Source organism: Amborella trichopoda, chromosome 8 (genome assembly GCF_054954075.1).
Source record: "Amborella trichopoda isolate Santa Cruz 75 chromosome 8, AtrichopodaSantaCruz75HAP2 v2.0, whole genome shotgun sequence".
Classification (NCBI taxonomy): Eukaryota; Viridiplantae; Streptophyta; class Magnoliopsida; order Amborellales; family Amborellaceae; genus Amborella; species Amborella trichopoda.
In genome coordinates, this window is record NC_142343.1 from 37,076,892 (window position 1) to 37,104,767 (window position 27,876).

Sequence of the window (27,876 nt, forward strand, 5' to 3'; positions counted from 1 at the left end):
ATTGTAATACTTACATCAAGATGACTATTCCTCAACAGAAGGGAAGGTTTTAGGTTCAAATGATGGACTGAGTACATCAAGAAAGGCATGTTACAATAACTTTCTTAGAAGGGAATAAACCACTAAACTTCCAGCATTCCAATCCACAATAGAAAGGGATACGTGAGAAAAAATAAACAGAGCATTGCTTTAACTCTGGTAATTGGAACGGAAGTAACCATATGTTTCCAATTGTATATGGATAAGTTATTACAATCATGATATGCAGAGTTAATGGGCATATGACCCTTTCATGGTTTGATATCACCTAATGTCACCTCTCAGAACTATCTTCTCACACATGTTGTGATTCTAATATGTTATCAAAGCATGCAAACACAAAAACCAGTGTTTCAAAAAGTGCTAGGCGGCACCTAGGCGGTCGGGGGGGTCCAAGCCGCCCAGCGCCTAGGTGGGCGCCCAGAACCGGCCTAATAGATTTTTTTTTTTTTTGTTGGGTTTTAGGTTTCAAATGAACTTAAAACCTACAATTTTGCCCATTTAGTATTAAAAAAATGACTCAAAAATACCCTAAAGGAGCCGTATTTCTGCCCCTGAGTGGGGAGCAGACCCTAGGCGCTCTGCTTTTTGCAACAATGACTAAAACTGTAGATTCACTATTTCATCAATCTTTCTACACAGATTTTATTGACAAGCAAAACATTGACAAAGAAGTCCTAGACTTTCAAGCTTCAGATCTATAATGGTCCATACATCAACACATGACAATATGGGCCAGAGACTCAAAGGTGGCTGCCTATAGATAAGGTGGACCTTACCCTCAAGTTAGGGAGCCTGAGGTCGGATATCTTAAGCAAGCAGCAAGCAGCTGGATGGTGCCTAGGCTAGTTGGTCAATTAATGGCAGCAAAAGAGAGGAAAACAATAAAGAACAAGTGATCAACAGAGAAAATAGATACTATATTCCCCTCCACTGGATGCAGCCCTGGCTGCAGTATAGTGGGCTCTGTCTGCCATAACTGCAAGCTTGGTATATTTATTTGTTTGTTCTTCAATTGAATGAGTGGATCCTACCAATCTTATACATGCTTGCAGCTTGCTTGGAAAACTGGAAATGTCTCTCCCACTTTAGTAGTCAATGTATATATTAAAATAATTACACCATAAATACACTCGCTAGGTTACAAGTCATATATTTGTGTTATACTTTACTACCCTACAAATCAAAATTTTCCCTCTTTCTTTTTGTTTTTGCTTTTGTTTTATAGCTATTTTCACCTTACCTGCAAGCTTCGAATGTGTATTTGGTTTTTCTTCAATTAAACCCAACTCTCATGTCATCTTATGTGCTTGAGTAGAAAATTCGAAATGTCTTATCACTTCATGAGTAACTGAGACAATGGATATTAATCTATTAAAGAAGTGCTCCATGGACATTCTTAATATGGTATAAGTCTAAATGAATGGCCCCGTCCGATGGAGAACACCTATCAGGTAACCTCCGTCCCATCCCTCCGCCTCTGCCATACTCTCACCCATCTCCAGGTGCCTCTATCCCAGCACACATGTTGGCTATCCATCCCTCTAACGCACTACCTTTTCATTCATTGACTCCTGCTCTCGACGTGTCTCTCTTGTCTTGCCCAAACTCCTCCCTAGCGCTAAACTCTCCCAACCCCTCTTTCGCTTCTGGGGCTTCAGCTGTTCCTCCGGCAGTAAGAAGATTTCCACTAGAAGTTTCGTCTACCTACCCCTCAGCTCCCTACCCTCCTCTTTACAAACACTACAACAACTTCATTCATCCGCCTAAGCCTTTATTCCCTCCATCATCTTCTTTCGACCCCAACCCCCCAAAGTATCATCCTTCTTCCGTCGTTCCCACCTCTATCTCGGTGGGTGGAGCTCAGTACGTCTTCCTTGAAAAACCCTTCAACGTTCTCTGGTGGGTTTTCTCCGGCCACCTCGAAATGATATTAAAGGGACACTCAGATGGGGGGTCAAGTTTTGGGAGGAACCAAATCTTACTTGTAGAGAGCTTTCTTCGAGAGGTTTCCTTTTCTCCTTCTCATTGAAAGATAACCTCCTCAGAGCCCTACACAACCATAAGCCCTGCTTCAAAGGAGCATTCCTTTCTCTCTCTAGATGGCAAAAGGAGTTGGGTGCTGGCAAGCCTCAAAATATTTGGCTCCATGCCTCAAATATTCCACTCCACGCTTGGAATGTCGACACTTTCAGAAGCATAGGGGAAGCTTGCGGTGCATTCGTAACGGTCCATTTGAGATTTGCGGTTACCCTACCCCTCAACTCCATCGGGCTGTTGATCGAGACCATAATCCCATCTCGGCTTCCTTCTTCCCTTTGGTTAGAGGTCAACGGTTTGTTCTTCCAAACCCCGGTTTCCTGGTCTCCGGCCTCACCAAACTCTGGCCACCATTTACCAGATCAACCCTTTGTAACCTCTCCATCACAAGCGGAGCACAATAGCTAGGCTTAGTGGACCACAATAGAGGGTAGGCATTGAAGAGGCCCAAAAGACAATCTTAGCAGCATAGACATTGAACGACCCAGATGGAGAGTCTTGCCAGTACCATGATGCGGCTTCCTCCCTACATCCTCCACGTGGACCTATCTCGAGGCCAGCCTAGGTTTCCGTGAAAGGCTTATCGTCCCCTCTTAGTCATCATCTCACAGCTGGTCGTTACCCCCCATCTTTGCCACATCGCAGTCCTGCACCCTTGCGTGCCCCCCATGCTTCCCAACACGCCGTGTCTCTCTTTTCAAATCCCCTTAACGATATCGCGCAGGATCTTGTGCCCACCCTCCTCTCACCTATCCCCTTAGCAAAACTAGAGGACCCGCTCACCATGCTACTTCCTCACACCCCTCTCATTGTTCCAAGAGCATCATTGCTCGTCTTGCCTGGACCTAGGGCACAAAGGGAACGTACCTTCCAAAACTCCACCTACTCAGAGAGCTCCCCCTCTGACAACCACCCAACTCCCCTGCCTCAGCCAGCTAACCCTCCCCCCAGCTCATCACCTCCCTCATCCTAGCTTCCCAACTCTCCTTGCGGCCCTCAACACCCTTCGTCACCCAATCCTCCCTCAACCTTAACTCCGTTTCCTGTTTTTCATCCTCCACCATCCCCTATTCCTTCCCCTTGCCCTATCTCTAACAATAGTAGTTCCCCTTACCGCCTTTGATTCAATTCCCCACTCATGCCTGGCCTGCTCCTCCCCCCCCGGCCCCCCACCCACCTCTCAAATCTCAACCACTTATCCTTTGCTCCCCTACCCTTTGCCTTATCTCTTACTACTACCCTTGTGCCTCCCACCATGCCCAACCCCATCTACTCCATGTCTCCTCTTCCTCCCACCGTGCCCAACCCCATCTTCTCCAGCTCTCCTCTTCCCTATTACCTTTCCCCCTCTTCGGGTCCCCAACACCTCATTGTCCCCTAGAGCCCCTGCCTGCGCCTTTGGCCAGCCCTCTCCTTGTCCTGCCTCCATCTTTCCAGACCTCGGACAAATAACCTACTTTAGCTGTTCTATCACTAAAGATCCCCTCTCGGCCAAACTCACCATCTCTTTCCTACGCTTTCTCCTCAAGTAAATCAACAACTCTCCACACCTCCTGGCTGGGAAACTTTCCCTATCCCTTTGGTCAGATTCATCCCTCCTCAGCTACAACCAACCCACCCACCTTGAATCCGCCGACCTATCTTCCGAGAGCCAACAATCGTGCTCCCCTACCTCAATGGATTCATCTTTCGTCCAAGAACTAGATAACACCCAAGGAGATGCGCAAATGTTTCTTAAAGTGATGGGGTTCAAATTCAGTGGCCTAAAAGAAGTACTGGAACACTTTATTGCCACAGGCACAAACCTTCAACCCAAGAAGTTCTCAAATGGAAGAAAAGAGCTTGCTAATCTGGAATGCTGGGTCAGCTACGACAAGCCCATTGTTAAGGTCCAAGGTCTATCCGGCCTCCCCTCACATAAATAAACCAGAATTTCATGGCCTCCTCTAGGCGCTTCCAATGGGAACCATCCACCCACTCTCTTGTAAATCACCACATCGGCCACTTCTCAATTACAGTAGTTCTATCGCGCATTTCAGACGGTTTTACCTGGAACTGCTTGGCCATCTATAGGCCCGATGCCGACAATTGGGATTCTTCCTAGGCTGAACTTCAAGCAAATGGCTGGCCATCCCCCCCGGTGTGGTGTCCAAGAGGGATTTCAATGTTACCCGGTGGTCTCACAACCGTAATTCCAATCACAGCATATCCCTAGCCATGGTGAGTTTTTGGGATTTCATCTCTAGGAACCATCTGTTAGACATTCCCTTAAAAGGTGCCCAATCACATGGTCTAACCATTCGATCAATCCCTCCTTATCCAAGCTAGATAGGTTTCTTCTCTAGAATGGGACCAAATTTTTCCTAGGACACACCCCTCTGCTCTCCCCAAACCAACCTCTGACCACAATCCCATCTTGCTTGATACCCAAGCAATCAATAGGGATCCTAAGCCCTTTCGCTTTGAGTTGTTTTGGCTAGAAAACTCAGCCTTCCGAGCTCTTGTAAGCTTGTGGTGGCAATCTTTCTCCTCCCACGTCTTTGGTTGGGCGGGTTTCCGCCTTCGACGGAAACTGCAGCTCCTAAAAAGTTCAATCAAACTGTCAAGCCTGTCGGGTGTGTGTGGCCATTAAAGGGCATATGAGTGCTTGTAAATGAACTTATTGATATAGTGGAACATGAACTCAGTGGGAGTGTGGTCATGTGTGGACCATACTAAGCAAATGATGTTTGCTGATACTAGACTGAGCTTTACAAGCTAGATCAGTCTTACCTGGACATAGAGAATAAACCGACAAAGGTTATAATGGGTCATCCCTTGATGAGGTCCGAGTATGTCCGGAAGAGTGAGCCAAGGGACTGTGTGACCCTTGTGTGATGGGGGCCTTCAAAGACAGGGCCAAAGCGTCATATCCATACTATCACACGACATACACATATGATAGCCGTTTTCGAGAAAGTGAACTACCTTTCAAGGTGAAGCTTGTGCATGTGCAAGAGATAACCCCTATGCACCATAGAGCAATGGATTGCATTAGATCTAGGTGATCTTGGTTTTGTCTCTAGGGAAGAACTTGAAATCCATAGACTGGGACCTCTTGCCCATTGGCTAGACTTTGGTGACCCACTAATGAGCCCCTGCATGGACAGTGGGTCATGGGCAACACTGGGTCGATTTGAAAAAGCACATGTGAACCGTGGTCCACAGTATAAGGTGGAGTGCCCCAGTGTATATTTATTTCTAGACCATATGGAACTTTTTACCATCAAAGTATATAATTATGTTTGCTTAAATGTTATAAAATTTTTAGATTTGTTATTTAAATTTTTCTAAATCTCTGGATATTTTATTTATCAAATTTGGATATGTAAAAACAAAGATATTTAATTATTTGAATATGATTTTATGAATTTCTAAAATCATAATATTATTTTAATATTTTTTGTATTGCATGGGAGGCCCAAAAAGATATATGGGACTATCATGTCAATTGGGTGGGTCCCATAAAGTGCCACCTAAGGTAGCACGCTCCACCTTGAGGAGCCTTCTAATTTTGGAGCTCAAGCTCATGGCTTGAGGGAAAAGATATATTGTGTTTTGGAAAGCTTGAGCTTTGAAGAAGCTTTGAATCAAATTTTGGTATGTGTGAAAAGGCTTGTGTATAAAATAGGAAAGCACAATATTATCATATATTATTTTCTTATTAAAATTAATTGACGAGAAAATGATTTAGGAAATGGGGGATAATGGTTCCAGCACTTCCATATGATCTTGATGGTCTATCATGGAATGGAGGGTTCATATCTCTCACCCCACAAGTCATCGATTAATGGTGCATATTCAATCCCACAAGAAGAGGCAACCCATGGAAAACCCTAAAACCCCTTGAGGCACTATAAAAAAAAGATGGACCTTACCCAATATTCTCTACACCATATCTCTTCTTTCTCTTATTAAAAGCTCTCTCTCTCTCTCTCATAAGCCCACATATGGGGCACACACATCTCTTAGAAACTTTCTCCCTCTCCTTTTGCTTAAAAAAGGGGCACGCTCCACTCTTGGTTTCTAGGATTTCTCTCTCCCATCTTGTGATATGAAGTTAAGGGTTTAGTAAAGGATATGTTATCACTCTTAACTACGTTATCAAGGGGTTCTACCTAAGCTTGAGATTTGATTGAAAAATGAGTTCTTGATCCATTGGAAGGTTCTGGCCAAAATTGCTTTCCCATGATTGAAGGTTGACCATTGATCCCGCGCCATCGAAAGGTAGTGACTCGGTATAGGGTGTAAGAAGCCAGGTTGAGATAATCTCTGGCACTCTCTTTGTGTTTCTTGTCATATTTACTTATTGTGTCTTTTATTATTCCCAAACATAGATTGTTGTTTTTTTGTTAGTAAAAGAAAGGTTTTTTTATGTGGCATCAAGTTTTGAAATCTTAGATTTATTTCGTTTATTTTATTTGAAGTTGATTTATTATACAACTTGATGTATCAGAGCGAGAGAGAGAGAGAGAGAGAGAGAGATATTTGTATATAATAACAAAGAAAAGACATAAATCTAGAATCTCAAAACTTGATGCCACATAAAAAACCTTTTTTTTAGTAACAAAAAAATGACACAATCTATGCTTAGGAATAATAAAAAACACAATAAGTAAATATGGCACGAAACACAAAGAGAGTGCCGGAGATTACCTCAACCAGACTTCTTAGACCACACATTGAGTCACCATCTCTCGATGACACGGGATCAATGGTCAACTTCAATCTCAATCATGGAAAAACAATTTAGGCCAATACCCTCAAAGGGAACAAGAACTCCTTTTTCAATCAAATCTCAAGCTTAGGTAGAAACCCTTGATAACCTAGTTGAGAGAGATTACATCTCCTTTACTACACCCTAAACGCTTATTTTTATATCACAAGATGGGAGAGAGAGATAGCAAAGGGAGAGAGAGAAAGTTTCCAAGAGAGAGAGAGTTTTTAAGAGACAGGCATGCCCCCTTTGTGGGCTTATGAGAAAGAGTCTTTAATAAGAGAGAGAAGAGATATGGTGTAGAGAATATTAGGTAGGGTTCATCCTTTTGTTATAGTGCTTCAAGGGGTTTTAGGGTTTTTTAAGGTTTTCCATCGGTCACCTCTTCTTGTAGGATTGAATATGCACCATTGACCTTGGGTGACTTGTGGGGTGAGAGATATGAGCCCTTCATTCTATAGATAGGCTATCAAGATCATATGGAAGGTGCTAGAACCATTATCCCCTATTTCTTAAACCATTTTACCATCGATTAATTTAAATAAGAAAATAATATATGACAATATTGTGCGTTTTTATTTATGCATAAGCCTTCTCACACATACCAAAATTTGAATCAAACCTTCCTCAAAGCACAAGCTTTCTAAAACATAATATATCTTTTCCCTCAAGCCATGAGCTTGAGCTCACAAAATTAGAAGACTCCACAAGGTAGGGTGGGCCACCCGAGGTGGCACTCTATGAGCCCCACCCAATTGACATGGTGGGCCCACATATCTTATTAAGCCTTCCATGTAATATAAAAAATATTAAAAAATAATATTATGATTTTAGAAATTCATAAAATCATATTTGAATAATTAAATCAATGCAAAATCAATATCTCTGTTTTTACAAATCCAAATTTGATAATCCAGAGATTTAGAAAAATTCAAATAACAATTCTAAAAATCATATAACATTAAAACAAACATAATTAAATGCTTTAATGGGAAAAGGATCCATATGGTCTAAGAATAAATATACACTGGGGAACTTCACTTTCTACTATGGACCACGGTCCACACTTGTTTTTTCAAATCGACCCAATATTGCCCATGATCTATAGTCCATGCAAGGCCTCATTAGTGGGTCACCAATGTCTAGCCAATTGGCAAGGGGTCGTAGTCCCAGTCTATAGATTTCAAGTTCTCCGCTAGAGACGAAACCAAGGTCACCTAGACTTGATGCAATCCATTGCTCTATGGTGCATAAGGGTTATCTCTCGCACATGCACAAGCTTCACCTTGAAAGGTGGTTCACTTTCCCGAAAACGGCTATCATATGTGTATGTCGTGTGATGGTATGTGGATGAGGCTTTGGCCCCGCCTCTGAAGGCGTCCATCACACACAAGAGCCACACAATCACTTGGCTCACTCTTCTGGGCATACTCCGACCTCATCAAGGGATGACCCATTATAATCTTTATCAGATTATTCTCTATGCCCAGGTAGCATGGGTTTTTCTCAACCAGACTAGCCGACCTCGTAAAGCTCAGCCCGGTATCAGCAAACATCATTTGCTTAGTATGGTCCACACAGGAACACATGCCCACTGAGTTCATGTTACACTATATCAATAAGTTCATTTACAAGCACTCATAAGGCCCTCAATAGCCACACACAACCAACATTTATCACTTGGCCTTTGAAGGCTTACATTATCTCTTCTTCACTTTCTCTCATCCCCATCTCTCTTTTATGTCTCACAAAATCATTAGGTGCAAGCCCCGTTGTAGAAAGGCCCGTTATCATTACCTCTGTAGTTTTATATCGATCTCCCTCAATTACAATCTCTCTCTCAAAAATTTCTCACTTATTCTCTCTTATTACATTAATCATCGCTTTTGCCATCAATCCTTTCACAAAATGATTTATGGAGGCAGCACCTTTCTCTTTGCTACTCGGATCTCATCCTGAACGTGGTCATAGTCCATCTTTCATATCGCATCATGAATTATGAACCTGTTGTCGCAGAAGATCATCATGTACCCTCATCTCATGGGGTCGTATCTTCATGGGCTCAAAGGAGTTCTTCAATCAAGATGATCCCTTTTGTAGCCATACAACCAGTGCCACACATCTGGGTTCCATGGGTGAACAACATTATAGCCTGTTATTCCAACTGGACTGTCAAACACTAACAGGTGCTCTGACTAGAATATTTAGTTTATCTGGATCTTTCATGATAGAATACCTCTATATCTGAATATCCAAGTGGCTAAAAAAAAATAGTGGGACTGTAGCAGCGCCCACTCAATTATTGCACATATATCATATACATTCTCAATATTCTTATGCCTATACCATGAGATAGTATAGCAAGTCTTATGCAATAAGTAATTCAATGCCTGTTGGTTTCACAATATGCAAAACATTCCTGAACTACAAAGGTTCAACCACACTAGTTTTATCGGTGGTAAATCCATACAACCAAGTTATCTAATCAACACAACATGTGTCAAGGAAGCCTAGCAAGACAACATTCTTACAGCATTCCCTATGGTTCAAGGTCTTAGGTAATTGAGGATTTTAAATAACTAGAAACATGGGTAAAAGCATTTGGGTATTTTAAAACCAGTGCATGAATAAATGACAATTTCTTCCCAAGTTTATAAATACCTTCAAGACTCAATGTTTTTCTCTTTAATAAAAAAGCTATTGACTTGGTGTGTGTGTGTGTCTGTATATATATATATATATATACATATATATATATATATACATTCACAAGCAATGGTTAGATAATAATATGATGATTTATAATGATTTTTCATAAAGACTTAGTGGACCTGGCAAGACTATGGAGTTTTCTCAAAACCATTCATAGACTTAAGTTTTTCTCAAATGATCCAATTTAACACATGCTTAGTCTTCATAAATCATTTTACCGCATTCACCTTTAATTTCCTACCAAGTAAAGTTCATTGCCACAAAAAACAAATCATAAAGACAATCTTATAATTTTATCCAAAGTAAAACACAACTAAAGAATGGTTATCAAAATATGACAAAATATGACAAAATACTTCTTTTTGACAAATATGGAGACTTTATCAAGAGATCATCATCACATGTAACACATCATATTACTGGACATTATTGAGAGGATGGTCACTAAAACCGGGTTCCATCAGAACACTCCCTTCATGCTTACATATTTGAATGAGCCAAACCCATCTCTCATGTTTTATATTTAGGATCATAGTCCTTGATCTAACTACATCTCCATGTATATCACTAACTTAAGTAGTTCATACTCAACCACAAGGAGGCACAAAAACATATCGTATTCATAAACCAGCTCTTTCAAATTGTTAGCACCTATCACCTAATGTTCATACACTCCATACATATTCATAAAACAAATAGCCAAAATATAACCAAAGAAGTATATGAAACATAAAATGAAAAGTTACTGAATCCTCTTTCCCTATATGACATCACCATGTAATGTGGGATAGATTTCATACCTCAAGTCATGTCGTGTGGTACCTAGGCTTTCTTGAGTATTTGCCTTTACATGTTGACAAGCTTTTGTGATCTTGAAAAAACACACAACTGATGGAGAATTTATTGGTCATAGGTCTCACATGTCACGAAGTGTCTATCTCTTCGACACTGAGATTCTCCCTTTCTCACACCGTGAAGAAATACTCTTTTTCATCCCATCATTCCAAATATCACATTCAATTCTCCTACTAATTTTTAGAGTTTCTATGCTGCCACCAAGTCTCTCTATATGTTCATTCATTTCAAAGAAATCAAGATGCTTTTATAGGTATTGTGTTTCTTCTTCTTTCCACTATTCCCAGCACTTTTCACACAGTGTCGTATCTCGCCAACACTGTATTACCTCTCTTTGAAGTTTGACTATTATAAACCATACTCATGGCATGCTATAAAACGTTTAAATGAGCCCTAAAAAGGTCTCCATTATGAGGAATCCAAAGATGTGCCTTAACACGCCACATCTTTAAATTTACTGCAAAATAGAACATGAGCATCCCATAATAAAAAAATATGATATCTCTCAACTCATAAAGAGTTTATCTCTTAATCCCTTTGAGTATTGAAATAGACTCAACAATATAAAATAGTGCTCAATTCCATCCTTAGATCATACCATTTAGTGGGTCTACGATTTAGTGACATTCACGTCGCAATACAATTTTCTAAACAGAAAACCAAGTTGCACACCTCTCAATAAAATATTTGTTTCTCTCAATTCAAAAAGAATTTCTTCCTAAAATCTTTTCTGTTGAAAACTAGACTCAAAACCAAAGCATAAAATCATGGTGTGAATCCCAAACAGTACTTTTCTTCATAAAAATAAATAAGTGACATTCACGTCACAAAATAAATCATACTGCAGAATTTCAAGATGAACACTATTTAGTAAAATTCTCTTTTCTCTCCACCCACAAGGAGTTTCCATTTCAAACGTATTTTGTTTGAAAGTAGACACAAAATGGCAACAAATATATTACTACAAGCCTCATATCACTCTGTTAAGTAGGTTTGATAAATATAGTTATTCCCATCTCAATGAAAATACACCAGACTCCAGAAAATTCAGTATGACCATTCTTCAATCCAAAATTTTTATTCCTTCCTTCCCATGGATATTTCTCTCTCAAATAAATTTTATTATAAACTAGACTCATAATGGAAGTCTAAAAACTTAGTGTGAGCCATAAAATATTCTGTTAAGAATAGAAATAAAATCATAACTTCCTAGTCATTGAAACAATTTTCGTTGCAAAAAACAACACTTGCGCACCCTTCAATAAAATGACCATAACTTTCAAACCATAAGAGTTTTCTTCATGAAATTATTTTTGTATGAAAGTAGACTCAATTTGATGAGATCCTTTCAAATTTCAACTAAAAATAAAATCATATGATTAGCGAAAATAATCACGGAACTCAATGGATAGTTCCTGGATTTTGCCAAGTCAGAATTGACACCCTTCATTGATGAGTCCATAACTCTCAACTCCCCCAAGATCTCCTATTGAAGTTTTGCACGTAGATCCTACTCTAAAAAACACATAATATCACTGAAATAGGCAATAGATAAATACCTCATTATCGTCTTCATATCATTGCTCCAAAATAGCACATAATACCCCATTCTGTAGAGTGCCTTTTCGGAGTTCGAATATTCCAGTAATTCTTCCGGAGGTGTATCACTTGACCATAAAGGTCATTAGCTTTCTTATATCTAATTCCCAACTCTCCAAAATAGTGAAATAAAAGAAATAGGGCATCAAGTTAATCTTTCTCTGATACCAATGAAAGGACTTGTGTGATCTAGCCGGAGTATATATTCTTTTTTTTTCTCTTCTTTTTCTATTCACTTTCTTTTCTTCACGGCTTTGATCACACACAAGTAGTCCTTTTACAATAAATCAACTTCAAATAAAATAAAAGGAATAAATCCAAGATCACAAAACTTGAGGCCATATAAAAAACCTTTCTTTTAATAACAAAGAAAATACACAATCTATGCTTGAGAATAATAAAATATAATAAATAAATATGGCAAGAAACACAAGAGAGTGCCGGAGATTGCCTCAACCGGGCTTCTTACACCCTACACCGAGTCACCACCTTCCGATAGCACAGGATCAATGGTCAACCTTCAATCTCAATGGAAAGCAATTTAGGCCAAAACCCTCCAATGGAACAAGAAACTCATTTTTCAATCAAATCTCAAACTTAAGGAGAACCCCTTGATAACCTAGTTAAGTGAGATAACATCTCCTTTAAAGCCTTGCCCATCGTCTTAATTTTCGGGTCCAAAAAGCCCACCTCCAGTCCATCGACCATTGAGACTCTTTGGAAGAAATCAGATCTCTCTCTCTCTCTCATTGAATTTGAATCTAGAGCCAAATCAAAACTAGACTATCTCTCGCTTCTGCATAAGAAGAAATCCATTGGGCTCAAAGAGCCAAAGTGAAGTGCCTCAAATTCGGTGATCAAAATGCATGCGTACTTCCACAAGATAGCAAATTGTTGATGGAGAGAAAACTCTATTTCTCACATCAAAGTGAGAGATGCCATCCTAGAGCAGCCCTCCCTCATCGATTAAGCTATCATCGAATTTTTTTCCTGCCTACTTTTCCATCTGCCCCATCTGGAGAAAGACCCATTATGGCTGATTTGTCTCTCAAGTCCCTATCCCACGAACAAGCTCTATGGTTGGAACGCCCCTTCCGCAAAGAGGAGATCCTCACCTCAGCCCAGACAGAGCCCTGGGCCTGGATGGGTACACCCCATTGCCCTCTTCAAAACATTTTGGGACACTTTGCGCCAGGATATCCTAGCTTTCTTTTCCGAACACACATATATGCATATATTTGTGTTAATTTTGTAATTTTTTGCATTTGAAAATATTGTAACATACTTTTTTATATACAAACATATAACATATCAAATGCGGACACATAAATGCATATATTTGTGTCAATTTTGTAATTTATAGCATTTGAAAGATTGTAACATGCTTATTTATATACAAACATGACATCTCTCAATTTGAGAATTAAACTTGTTCAAAATTTGAACACTCAAACCATACAAATTTTTTCAAATGCAATAAATTACAACCAAGTCTCCAACTCTCCATAAGCCATAATGACATCCAAGTTTCAAACTCTCCAAGTCTTCAACAAACTGACTTACCAAAGTATAAAATCACAAAACAAAATAGTCCAAACGGCAATAAGAATTTGTTTAATATCCAAAATCCAAATGGCTAAAGTCCAAACCAAGATGGTGCAATCAAAATACTACAAATAATTCCAATGAGAAAAGAAAAGTTTAGAAAATTTTACAATTCAAAATGAACTCCTTTGCCCTTTTGGGCAACTAAAAAATATGGAAAAGGGTCCATGGCACTAGCCGCCCGTTCAAAACGGGCTGCCTAGGCCTGGGCGTGCAGTGCATAGGGTCTTGGGCACCTAGCCGCCGGGCAGGCCATTTTATGCTCCTTGAAGGGAAGTAATCCTCAATTTATTCATGATGTCTTTTATTTTCCAGGCTTGACACAAAAGTTTTTTAAGTGTTTACAACTGCTGCTAAAAGGGTATTCAGTCAAGTTCAATGAAAATGAAAGTGTGATTTTTTATCAGAGGAATAAACAAACAATAGCTAAAGTGAAAATGGCGCCAAACAAGGCTTTTCCTCTTGAAATGCCTTCATGTGAAATTTATACATTGATTTCTGAAAATTTTGATAAATCCTTACTGCGGCATTTAAGATTTGGGCATTTAAATTTCAGAAGTTTGAAATTAATGGAACAAAAAGGAATGGTAATTGGTCTCCCATCAATAAATGAAGAAGGAAAAATATGTGAAGGGTGTAACTATGAAAAATACATAGAGTGCCATTTTAGAGTCATCTTGACTTGCAAGAGCTCCATTCGAACTAGTCCATGCAACATGCAAAAATCTGTGGGCCAACACAAACTGAATCATTTAATAAGAAAAGATATTTCCTCCTCTGTCTTGACGATTACAACAGGATGATGTGGCTATATTTCCTTGGACCAGAGTTGGGTTTACGGTTTACTAGATTTACGGAGTCATTCATTGCTTAAGTATCATGAGACAACCTCCTTTCTTCTTCGGCTTGAAGTTTGGTGATGATCTCGTCCAACTTCGGCATCCTCTCCCTTGTGATAAGCCTCGAAATGAAGCTCGTCCATGAGCACGGCATAGCTTTTCCTGAAATGAAGCTTTTCCATGAGCTAGGTATAGAACTCATCAACTGGCAGATCTGCATGTTTTCATCCGGCTTAACTTGGGCAGCCTCGAGTTCACGAACTAAAGTTCTGAACTGTTGTATATGCTCGGTTAACTTGCTTCCTTCCTTTATCTTCAAATCTGAATATTGTTTTATAGTTATCGTCAAGTGAGAGAAGATGAGGCATAATCGGTCTCAAGTTGTTCAAGAATCTCTTTTACAATCTTCAGGTGCTCATACTCGATAGCATGGGTGCCATCCATGCCCATATGTCGCACATGTTTTGCTAAATTGTTTTTGCACTCCCACTGAGCATATGCTTCTCTTATGGCCAGCCTTTCATAAGCATTTCCTCTTCAAACAGGTGGGGGGTCATCCGTAAGCATTTGGCTAAGTCCTTCAAAGAGGATAAAATCTATTTTTCTCTTCCAACTAGCATAATTTTTCCCATCAAATCTTTCAGACTTAATAAACTTAGCTAAGAAATATTTTGAAGTCATGTTTTTTAGACAAGAAAAAAAACAAAAAATTAGGGGAGTAAAAAATAGATGCTCTGACACCAATAAAATGTGTGACTATGTAGAACTCAAGATATTAAATTCAAAAATTTTCTTTTACTTTTATTCCAAATACCTAAATTCCACTTACAAGGGTCACTATATGTTGTAAATTAAAATAATACCCTAGATACAACCTATGATCTTTATCTTTAATGCCAAAAGAAATAAAAACTATCTAGAAGCTTTAAACTAATTTTCACTATAATTTTTAGTACAAAACAAGTTCCTGAAAAATTCACATCAAATAAGAAATAATACTGAAAATTAGTTAAAACTACTAGGAAGACTTATTGGAGGATACTTGGAGTTACCCTTACAGGTCATGGTATACCCCATACACGATTCCTTGATTGATTGCGTACTTTTACTCCTTTTAATGTTGCTGGCAATTCTAAGATAGGGAAGCTTTATAAACAATACTCTTTCTTAGGGTTTTTAAAGAGCCAAAAAACAACTAGGGTTTATAGAAACCCTATGTGAACAAACTAGGGCAAGGCTAGAGGATTTATTTCTCTCTTGGCTAATTGTACCTCTCTTCTGCAAAATCAGCAAACTTTAGCTTTAGGGTTTCATATGATACCACCTTTTTTCTTTTATTTTTTGGGTGGTGTGATACACCTAAAGACGTAGAGAGGATTGAGTGACACCAATATTGAAGAGAGAGGGTGGCATGTCTCCTTATGGGGTAAAAAGCGAGGAGGCACGTGACTACCAATTTTTAAGAGAGAGAGCAAAATTGGAATGGAGGAGAGAGAGTAGGTGCGTGAGAGATAAAGAGAATCTTCTTGTCTTGTTTAAAAAAAGTTCAAACTAGATCTTTAAATAGAACTAAATCTATCTCCCAATTTGAATAGGATTTCCTTAGGTATGTCTTATCTAACTTTCATCTAGATCTTTTATGATAACTTAGAAAATCTGTGGGGTGAGAGAGATTTAATTAGAGTCATCCATCCCACAAATCAATCATCATAATTTTTGGTGGAAAGATAGGAACCTTATCCACTTAAATTTTAACCCAAGTCCAACTCCTATTTAAATTTGAAATATAATCAAATTTAAATATTTTTGAGATCTCCTATAATTAAGGAAGATCTGAATTTTAAATAACTCCCACTAGCATAGGAAACCAAATCTTATTTATAATTAGATATGAAAATATAATTTAAGGCTATCACATAGTTTTTGAATATTGAAACCACCTTTCTCAACACTATTTTACTTTGATTGTTTAGAGCCTCGGCTCTATACAAACTACACCTTTAAGAGATTTTCTATCTTATATTTAACTAGTTTAAATGTCAAACAATATCAACAGAGTGGGGTGTGCCCCCCACTTTCTAAAAGAGTGGTGTGCCCCTTCTTCCTAAAAAGGTGGAGTGCCGGTTTTTTAAAAAAATATTTGTACTTATTTTAAGAAAGCGGGGTGTGCCTTTTTCCCTAAAAAGTGGCGTGCCCACCTTTTTTACAAAAAGTGGTGTGCTCACTATTTGTTAGAAAACTGGGGTGTGGTTCCTCTATGGGTGGCACGTGGTCCCCACTCTAAAATAACATATGTGGGACCAAGAAACCAGCACCACGTGTGTGTGTGTGGTTTCTTAGAGTAGAGACCACGTGTCACCCATAGGGAGACCACGCCATATTTTTCTAATAAAAAGTGGGTACGCTACTTTTTGGGGAAAAGGAGGCACACACTGCTTTCTTAAAATTAGTTCAAATATTTTTCAAAAAACTGACCCTCCACCTTTTTAAGAGTAAGAGGCAAGCCACTCTTTTAGGAAGTGGGGGGCACGCCCCACTTTCTTGATATTGTTTAAAATTTAAACTCATAAAAGATAAGATAGGAAATCTCTTAATTATTAATAAGATTTGGTTCCTTATTCTAGTTGGCATTATTTAAAATTCAGATCTTCCTTGATTATGGGAGATCTAGAAAATATTTAAATTTGATTGCATGTCAAATTTAAATAGGAGTTGGACTTGAGTTAAAAATCTGAAGGGATAAGATACCTATCTTTCAACCCAAAATCATGATGACTGATTTGTGAGATAGATGATTCTGATTAAATCTCTCTCACCCCACATATTTCTAAAATTATCCTGAAAGGTCTAGCTGGATATTAGATAAGGCACACCCAAGGAAATCCTATTTAAATTGAGATACAGATTTCCTTATATTTAAAGACCTAGTTTGAACCTTTTTCAATCTAGACAAGAAGATTCACTCTATCTCTCACGTAGCTACTCTCTCTCCTCCATGCCAATTTGGTTCTCTCTCAAAAATTGGAAGTCATGTGCCACCCCTCTCTTCACGCCATAAGGAGGGGGTGCCACCCTCTCTCATCCATATTGGTGTCAAGCCTCCGTCTCTCCATCTTTAGGTGTATCACACCACCCAAAAAATAAAATAATGGAGGTGGTATCATATGAAACCCTAGAGATAAGGTTTGTTGATTTTTTAATAAGACAGGTACAAACAACCAAGAGATAAATAAAACCTCCAACCTTGTCCTCGTTTGTTCACATAGGGTTTCTATAAATCCTAGTTGCTTTTGAGCTCTCTAAAAACCCTAGAAAAGAGTAGTCTACAAAGCTTCCCTATCTTAGAATTTTCAGCAACATTAAAAATAGTAAAAGTGCGCAATCGGTCAAGGAATCGGGTGTGGGGTGTACCAAGACCTGTGAGGGTAACTCCAAGCATCTTCCAGTAAGTCTTCCCAGTAGTTTTAACTAATTTTCAATATTATTTCTTATATTTTGTGAATTGTCAAGAACTTGTTTTGTACTGAAAACTATAGTAGAAGTTAATTTAAAGCTCCTTGATGGTTTCTATTTCTTTTGACATTAAAAATAAAGATTCTAGGTTGTATCTAGGGTATTATTTTAATTTACAGTAATATTTAAAAACCCATGTAAGTGGAATTTAGGTATATAGAATAAAAGAAAAAGAAAATTTTTGAATTTAATACCTTGAATTCCACATAGTCGCACCTTCCATTTTTATTAGAGCCTCTATTTTTTACAACCATGATTTTTCTTTTCTTTTTTGGTCTAAGAAACATGACTTCAAAATGTTTCCTAACTGAATTTATTTAAGTCTGTAAGATTTGATGGGAAAAACTATGCTAGTTGGAATAAAAAAATAGGTTATATCCTCTTTGAAGAAGGATTTAGCCAAATGCTTGTTGATGACCCCCACCTGTCCCAAGGAGAAATGCTTATGAAAGACAGGTCGTAAGAGAAGCTTATGCTCAGTGGGAGCGCAAAAACACTCTAACAAAGCATGTGCTACTTACAGCCAAGGATGACACCCTTGCTCTCGAGTATGAGCACTTGAAGACTACAAAGGAGATTCCTGAACGACTTGAGACCGATTATGTCACACCTTCTCTCACTGGGAAGACAATAGCTATGAAACAATATTAAGATTTGAAGATAAAGGAAGGAGGCAAGTTAACCGAGCATATACAGCAGTTTAGAGCTTTAATTCGTGAACTCGAGGGAGAGTATGTCGAAGATGGACGAGATCATCGCCAAATTTAAAGCCAAAGAAGAAAGGAGACTGTCTCGTGATACTTAAGCATTGAATGACTCCGTAAATCTGGTATACCTTAAACCCAACTCTGGTCCATGGAAATATACCCACGTCATCCCATTGTAATCATCAATAATGAGAAGGAAACATATTTTCTTATTATATGATTCAGTTTGTGTTGGCCCACATATGTCTGCATGGACCAGTTTGAATGGAAGCTCTTGTTTTTCCTTCTTATGGGAGACCAATTACCATTCCTTTTTGTTTAATTAATTTCAAACTTCTGAAATTTAAATGCCCAAATCTGAAATGCCATAGAAAGGATTCATCAAAATTTTCAATACTCAAGGCATAAATTTCACATGAAGGCATTTCAAGAGGAAAAGCCTTGTTTTGAGCCATTTTCTCTTTAGCTCACACATTCATTTCAATTGAAATTGACTGAATACCCTTTCTGCATTAGTTGTCCAACACTTAAAAAAGATTTTGAGTCAAAACGAGAAGACATCATGAATTAATTTAGGATTACCTCCCTTTGTTTTTACTGTTATTACTCATTTTCCTTCAACATTTTGAAATTTCATATCCGAGCTTGACTTGTAAAGTGATTTTTTCAACCATCTGTACAAAGCTGCTTCGATTCCATGTCATGTGATTACTACAACCACTATCCAAATACCAAATATCATGTGAACTTTCTTGAGTACTCAGGCATGAGTAAAACAGCTGATCTGAATCATTTTTTAGAAAAAATTGCTTCACTTTTCTGTTGAAACTAGAAATCTCTTTGAGAATGATTAGGAATTCTACACTTTTGACATTTAAATTGAAAAATGTTTGATTCATGACCAGATTTCTTGCAAATACAACAATTAGATTCAGATTTACCTTTTCCATCTGGATATCTTTGGCTATTGTAGTTATTTCTACCTTGGCTACTAGAAAATTTCTCTCTTCCACGACCTCTTCGAGAATTTTGAAGCATCCCACTTTCTTTATTCTCTTCAACATTTTTCTTTCCTAACACTGTTACTTTTTATTGAAAAGCATGTTCTATAGTCTGAGTTGAAAATCTACTCCTTTGGTCATGTGCTTCAAGAGATCCACTTAATTCTTGTAATGCAAAGTTAGATAAATCTTTGGATTCTTCTATGGCTACTACATAGTCAAATTTTCCAAGCAAGCTTCTCAAAATTTTCTAAACAATTTTTTTATCAGGAATAACAACTCCACAACTTCTTATTTAATTTACAATTCCAACAACTCAAGAAAAGAAGACTTGAACATTATCTTTCATCATCAAATTATCAAATTCTCTTCATAAATATTGAAGTTTAATGGAAATCACTTTTTATGATCCTTGAAATAAAATCCCATGCTTTTTTTTTATTTTGAATCAATTTTAATTTGAGGAAAGATAGATTTACTCACCTTTTTACTAGATGAAGAGAAGAGCTTTTGTGTCTCTCTTTTTATCGTTGTATTCATTTTGCTTTGCCTGCAACTAGATTTCGAGTGTTTTTGCATCTTCTAGCTCTCAATAGCCTTCTTATACTATATCCCACAGATCTTGTGAGATAAACAGAGTCTTCATTTAGAGACTCTCTAAATCATAATCATCTCCATATAAAATAGATATTATTAAGTTTTGGGTATAGTTCATATCAGAAGTGGATGCCATGGTAAAAAATTTGCGCTAAGGGGTCTTTGGGAGTACAACCTAGCTCTAATACGAAAAATTTGGTAGGGGAAATAGCAAAAAATGGTAGAGAAGATTAAGAAAAAGGTTTTCTCAATCGAAGTAATTTCACTATTTCATTGAAATAGTTTTAATTCATGCGAGATATATGACCATTGTAGTTTGGAGTAACCACGCTACTATTTACACACTTTTCCTCACGAAGTCGTTCAACTCGACCTGCAGACAACAATTTGTGAGTGGAGGCCTTATTTATAGGCCTACAAGTAAACTTAGCACACATTTTTTAAATAAAAAACTTACCTACAATTATTGGTAAAAAAATGGAGGCTATTTAACACTTACCACATACTATTAAATCAACTATTGAGGCTACCAATTGAATTCAAGGTTGCTGGCCTCACCAATCATGGAATTCAAAGTTTACAGCTCATTGACAGCATCAGCTAACATGGACTACTTTAAACTTTTGTCAACAATGGGGGCTACTAGAAGTTGATTTGAATGATGAATAACAAATTATTATTTTTTAACCATTTGTACCCTATATTATTCTGTAAGTCGTGTATGGCTGCACTTTGTAACCTATATTATAGAGGTAACACACATTTTATATGTTTCCCTCTCCCAATTTGTTTATTCATGATTCTATTATACCCATTTGAACAACCAAATCCTTACATCAACTAAATTATTGATAATCCTACAAAACAAAGAGAAATGTCAAATTACCATAGGAATGTTCAAGACAAGGTAAAACCCCCAAGACATATACACCAGGTCATCATCCAATCACATGTATGTCTCCTACCTCACCAGTTGTGACCTTCTAATATATCTATCAATATGAAAAAGTTAGTAGTGTGAAACATATCATGCATCCCATTGTGCGGTTCATTTCAAATCAGAATTACCCCTCCATCCAATAGTTACCACAATTCCTAAAGTCTTCAGCCACATGCTATCCTGGAGCCATCACTCGCTCTGAGTAAAGAAAAGCAAGGGAACAAGAATTGAGGTTCAGAAATGAACAAAGCTTGGAACCCATTCAAGCGACCCAAAGGAGAGAATTCAATTGTCTTTAGCTGGGCGTATAAGTCGAAGGCCAAGCTAAATAGATCAACAAAAAGATATAAAACCACTGAAAGGAATTGCTTAAAGGTACAGTGTGGATTATCAAGAAACCTCATCCTCTATGGCAAAGATGAAACATTTTGAGGGTGGTGATCTTATACGTACAACAACGTGGGAGAGGATATAACACAAATCATAACAGAATGATCTTGAGATGCATAGAGCAGAGGCAAGGAAATCTGAAGTCAAAATAATTCCTTACAGGGCTTGGTGAACCCATTCCAGCATTGTGTAGACACAACCCTACTGTCTAAAGCTCAACTATTTCCTTCCAACCCCAACTGTTTAAAGTCATATTGATGGGAAGAGTAGCATTAGTTGGAAAAGATCTCTAAGGATGAGATTTGAGAGCAAAAAATGATGATACGGCCAGGTAGAGAGGCTGGGCCTGTGTTGACCTTGGCCCCAGCTCGGATCCAACAAAGTTCCACACAAGCCAAGTCGCCAGCCCCTAACCCGCCCTGAACGATGATACATTATTACTGAAAATTATTAATAATGTATCTAATTGATTCATTATTCTTTTTTTTAGGGGGGGCTTTGGGGGCGGGGGCGGAGGTGGGGGTTTAGATCGATGGGGAAGGGGTTCCCTACCCATCGTAAGAATGAAATTCAAGACTTCATTTTGTGGTACCCACCACCTTGACCACCCAGGCCTTCGATCTATTCCTTATTGATGCATTAGTTTAAGAGTTGATAAATTGAATTTGGTCCAATATAGAGAGATTTAAGGAAGTGGAAAAAGGAAGGTTTTACAATTTCAAATTGAATTGCCTGCTAAATTAGAAATACATGAAGAAAATTTGAAGGAAAGTTTTAGGACTCTCATCGAATTTCATACCAAATTAGAAAGAAAGAAAGAAAGAGAAGATAACATAGGTTTTCCAATTGAAATAAATATCTAATTAGAAACAAATAAAAAAGAGATAAGATGAATAGGTTCCGATATAGAAGGCGACAAAAATGATATAAAGAAAGAGTTACAACTTCTAAATAAATTGCCCAGCCCAGCCCACTACATTTGCGGGCTTTCAAATTCAGGTCTGGCCTCTGCAGCTCGCCTTTCTATTCCACCCAGACCTGGCATGTGGCAGGCCAGAGGCCTGCTAACTATGTCAGGTGGCCTCACCCACCTGCAGTCCTACAGCCAAGGTGGATCCATTAAGTTGTTGCCATTAGACGGCTCAGCAGTTGAGTAGATCTCAGTTATTAAGCAGTGATTCATTATATATCTCTACTATTGTCTCTCACCTACTGGCCTCACTGAGGGTATGACCCTTACTAGAGCAGAATGGCAGACCAAAATTCATGTAGCCAATCCAAATAGTTGGGAAAAGGCTCTGATCATGATGATGATGCTGATTATCTTGCACCTTCTAATTATTTATCTCTACTATTATGTAACATAGTCATTCGGGTGGGAGCTATAAAGCACTCAAGGAATTTAATTAACTAATTGCAGTATACAATGGTACAATGGGTGGATCAGCTGAAAAGTCAGCTAAAACTTCGTTAAACTTACTACTATGCATATAACATCCATACCCCAATTGTATAAGCAGGATAAAGGAAACAATTCTACTCTCATGTTGATAATGGTTAGTTACGTTCTGTCCTTTTGTAAGTAAAGTTGATCACTAAGCACTTAAAAGACTATACACTTTCGAATAAAATATGATCCCCATTTTCTTTCACATGACTGCCCAACATTCAAGAATGTATGCTAATATACAAATAAATATAGAATCTACCATGAAAAGGAGAAAGTGTAAAGATATAAATTTCTTATATATGAATAACATAATGAGGAACCTCCAAGTTCAAGCAGCCAAACAATAAATAAGTAAAAAAACAAGCTGTTTTAAGAGGACAGGCTTCTCAGTGTTGCTTGAAACATTCAATAAGCAATGAATGATAATTATGACTCCAAGTTCTATAAATAAATAAATAAGCCTAGCTGTGCACTTGCCAATTTCTAAATTAGAAAATGTACTGATATCAACAATGCTTGAATAATAATAGCACCCCCCTCTAATTCAAAGAGCAATCGTCACAATTGCCTATTACTCCAAAAGATTTATGTTGCACCCTCCAATCAAAGTAATCCAAAGTAGGGGCACATGACAAGACATTGCTCTTAGAAACTCACCTTTAGAACACGATGAACAATAGGAATTTCACGTCCCTGAAAAAAAAAAAAGAGGCATATGATACTAAACTAAACAGAAATTCATAAGATATATCAAGATATGTACAACTAACTGAAAACTAAATAATTAATAATTCATCAGGGAAATGACAAAAATATATTCTAAGGATCAAATATTTTTCCAAGAAGAATTGTCATAAGGTATGATGAGAGATTTGATTTTCCTTGAATTTCTAATGTTGCTAAAAGAGGAAAGGCACAAAAGCCAAAAAAAAAAATAGTAACGAAAATTACTGAAAGTTTCGTGCACAAAATCATTGCATCCAGGCGTTGGTACATGGCATGGAAAATAGTAGTGTTGCAGAACTATGATGAAAAGGTTAAAAGCACGTTTTAGCTGGTAGTTCTTAGGAATACAGCAATGAGCCAGGGGTATGGGTACAATATTGGCAAATCATTGGTACTTACATGTAAATGTACGTATGCCAAATTTCCAATATGAAGTTCAAAGATGAAAGATGCAACAAAACCCATGAATACCTCAAAATAAAAATGAACAAAATTCTGAATGAGGAAAAAAATGAGGAAAAAGACCGACATGAAATCACAAATGAACAATTGTTGTAACCAAGACAACAAAATCATTACTGTTGACATAGAGCATTGAAAGATTTTTAGGGCAAACAAATGGTGATTGTAACACCTTTATTTCACTCTTTTCGTCATTCCATAATGAAGAATCAAAATATAATTCGGCAGACAGCCCAAATAGAAAGTGTAAAACCAGTGTTCCTGGACACGGCTGAGTTGACTGTGCCTTGCCCTATTGGCGAGGCCGAGTACCCCCGAGTCCATAGTTCACCCTACCTTACAGATGTAGAGTGAACATTACTTGGGCGAGTACTGATAGACTCAGCCGAAACCGTTGCTACCCGACTGAATATGGCATTTCCGTGATAGACTCAGGTGAATCTTATCAGGAAAATTGCAGGATTTTAACAGCAAGATTTTTCTATCCGTTGTGAGCATAATCAGGAAAGTTGTGGGATTTTAACAACAACATAATTGGTATGATTCGATTTGTGTTACAAAAACCCAAATCGATCATTTTTTATCACTAAAAATCATCCGTTTTAGGGTTCTTGAAAGGTGAAGAAAAATTTCATGAAGCTACTTTTTCTCTCTGATTTCTCCACAAAATCGCATCATAGTTGGTTCTTTTTTAAGCTAATGCAATCAAATTCAAAAGCCCTTTCCACCTTTCGGGATGAAATCAGTTAAATTTCTTGTTTCTCTCTCATTACGCAACCATTTTTCCTGATTCTTGGTTTGTTTTGAAGCTAATGCAATCAACTTCAAATGCCCTCTATTGATTCATATTTTTCTTGCTAAAATATCCACTAATTAAATGCACCACAGAGGTATATCAATGAAATGTGCAAAATCTGCTAAATCTGTTGTTTTTCTCTCATTGCTCAACCTTTTTCTCTTATTTTTGGTTTGTTTTGAAGCTACTTCAATCAAGCTCAAAAGCCCTCCACTGATTCTCATTTTCTTTGCTCAAATGTTCACTAATGCCTTCCAAAATTTTCTAATTCTTAGCCCCAACATTTTCAAATATTTAATTTTTTGGATTTTGAAAATACAAAATTGGCCGTAGAAAAAAATTCTTGAGGATTTTTGTAATATTCATCAAATGTCAGAATTTCAAAATCCAAAAATTAACAAAAAACAAATTTTTCGAGGACCATTTTTAGGATTCTCAAGAGCCAAAACAATGTCACGACCTTCAAAATTCCTAAAATGCCCATGCCCTTACTTTCGACAAAAAATTGCAAACAAATGGGGTAAATGAAATTTTGGATTTTAAAGATCTGTAAATTGCAAATAATTTTCGAACTTCGAAAACACAAAAAAGGCAATTTTTGGGGGGGAAAAGAAGAAGAAGAAACCCGAATGGGGGACATGCACGTAATCTACCCTAATATAATTTCTAGGTATAAATAATTTCTAAAAGTAATATGTGTAAATATTTACTAAATCAGTAATATATATTAATTTCAAGGAAAATAAAAATTTCAGAGTAATTTTCAAATAAGATTACTACATGTAAAATATATTAGATAGAAGATATGAATTTCTGAGTAATATAAACCTAAATTTCTAATTCTAACGAATCTAGACCTTGTTTTGGAAATAATTAATAATAATATTTCATTAGATACTTTACTTGAAATAATTTTTTGCCTTTTAACTAATAGGCCTAAGAGATGACGAGGAAGGATCAATTATGACAGTATCGGGAGAAGCACGATGATGAGGGAAATGGGTGGGTCCAATGTAATTTATTTGGAAGCGAGATGATAGGCGGCATTAATCGCTTGAAACATCACCTCGCTAAAATTCGAGGTGATGTAAAGCCATGTGGCAAGGTGCCTGTAGGTGTTGAGGAGGAGATTCAAATGACAATAGAGATTGACAAAAAGGTAAGAAGGCATAGAGAGAGAGGATCATTGAGGATGTAGGGAGGGAATTTTATCAACCCACTCCCCATGACGAGGAGTTTGAGGCTCAGATGGATTAAGTCAGACAGGCTAGCTTAGCAATGTATAATAATAGGCAAGATGCAAATGGATGAGATGTTTGCTAGACAGGCAGGAACGGCTAGTAGACGGTCTCTCTCGTCTCGGTCGACTGCCACTGGCCGGCCATCTACTACCTACCGACCCCATCTCGACCACGACCCACGATCCTATCTTGACCCCAACCCCCGCCCCAACTTGAGACCTCTACACTTAACCCACATGTACCCCAATAGCATCAAAAGAAACTTAATTGCTCATAGAGAAAAAAAAGACAAAAGCTATAAGGAAGGCAATTGCGAGATTCTTTTATCATTCATACCGCCACCCATGCCTAGCAGCTAAGTCCCACTATTATGGACTTATGGTGACTATTATAGCTAAAGCAGGACCAGGACGATAGCCCTCTACGGTTAAAGAGCTTTCAGGGAAGGTTAAAGAGCTTTCAGGGAAGCTCCTTGATGATGAGGTTACTTTAATACAATCACACATCAAAGAATTAAAATGTTCATAAGATAATACTAGGATACACACTTTATATCACATAGCTGGAAGGAATAGACGAGGGAAGCATATAGTGAATTTTTTGATCTATTATCCACTCTAGTGTAAATCTTTCCCATAAGAGGAAGACATGAAGATTATTATTCAAGGAGCTCGATAAGGTTGTAGAAGATATTGGGAAAAATAAAATGATGCAATTAGTCACAGATAATCACAAAAGCTATATAAAAGGAGGGGAACTCCTGATGGAAAAGAAACCACATTTCGTTTGGACCCCTTGCACTGCATACTCCATAGATCTAATGCTAGAGTACATTTAACAAAATATAGGCGGTGAGCAATTGCATTAAGAAGCCACAAAAGATTACTACATTTATATACAACCACTCTTATATTTTTGCATTAATGAGAGCGCACTGCGATGAAGATCTTGTCAGACCTGCCATCACAAGGTTTGCCACGGCATACCCAACTATAGAAGTGATCCTGAAGCAGAAAAGGGGCTTGAGAGAGTTGGGGGCATCAGCAGAGAGGGCCGTGGCAAACCCCTTTACTGCTTCAAGATCATTTCTACAGTTAAGTATGTCATGATCAACCTTGTGATGGCAAGTCTGACAAGATCTTCATCGTAATGCGCTCTCATTAATGTAACAATATACATGAATGGTTATATATAAGGGTCTGTTTGACAAAATAAAATTTGAATATTCAAATTTATGGAAATTTGAATAAAGCCATTAGGGTGCTTCACATATATATGAATTGTATATTATACAGATATGTCTTTTTCTGTCCATGTTTGATTATATTTTATCAAAAAAAAAAAAGGTGCAAGCAATATGCATCACGCAACTCCGTCTTTCTTCTCTACTTTCACTCTGGTTCATATTATTTTCTCTATCTACTTTCATCTTCACTCTATTGTCTCTCTCAACTCTTGCCTCAGGCTGCTACTTTTAGAGAGAGAACAAGAAGTGCTAAATTGCTCATGGAAAGCGTAATTTTGATCCATAGAAAACAATGAGCATTTTCTTTGTGAAATTCTGAATGAAGCAATGACGAGGAATATGACCTAGCTGTGCATTGCTTT

General features: G+C 37.7%; 1 protein-coding gene across 4 annotated transcripts in view; it reads right to left on the reverse strand.

The window, feature by feature from the left end:
* Window positions 1–27,876, reverse strand: part of LOC18433778 (uncharacterized) — a 47,175-nt gene that overhangs the window by 2,962 nt on the left and 16,337 nt on the right. For all 4 annotated transcript variants that reach the window (XM_088874327.1, XM_011624701.3, XM_088874326.1 and 1 more), the window contains one exon: window positions 23,701–23,736. Coding sequence is in view for 3 of the 4 variants with exons in the window: in XM_011624701.3 (XP_011623003.1) it covers window positions 23,701–23,736 (36 nt within the window). In the remaining variant the exon portion in view is untranslated. The remainder of the gene's footprint in view (window positions 1–23,700; window positions 23,737–27,876) is intronic.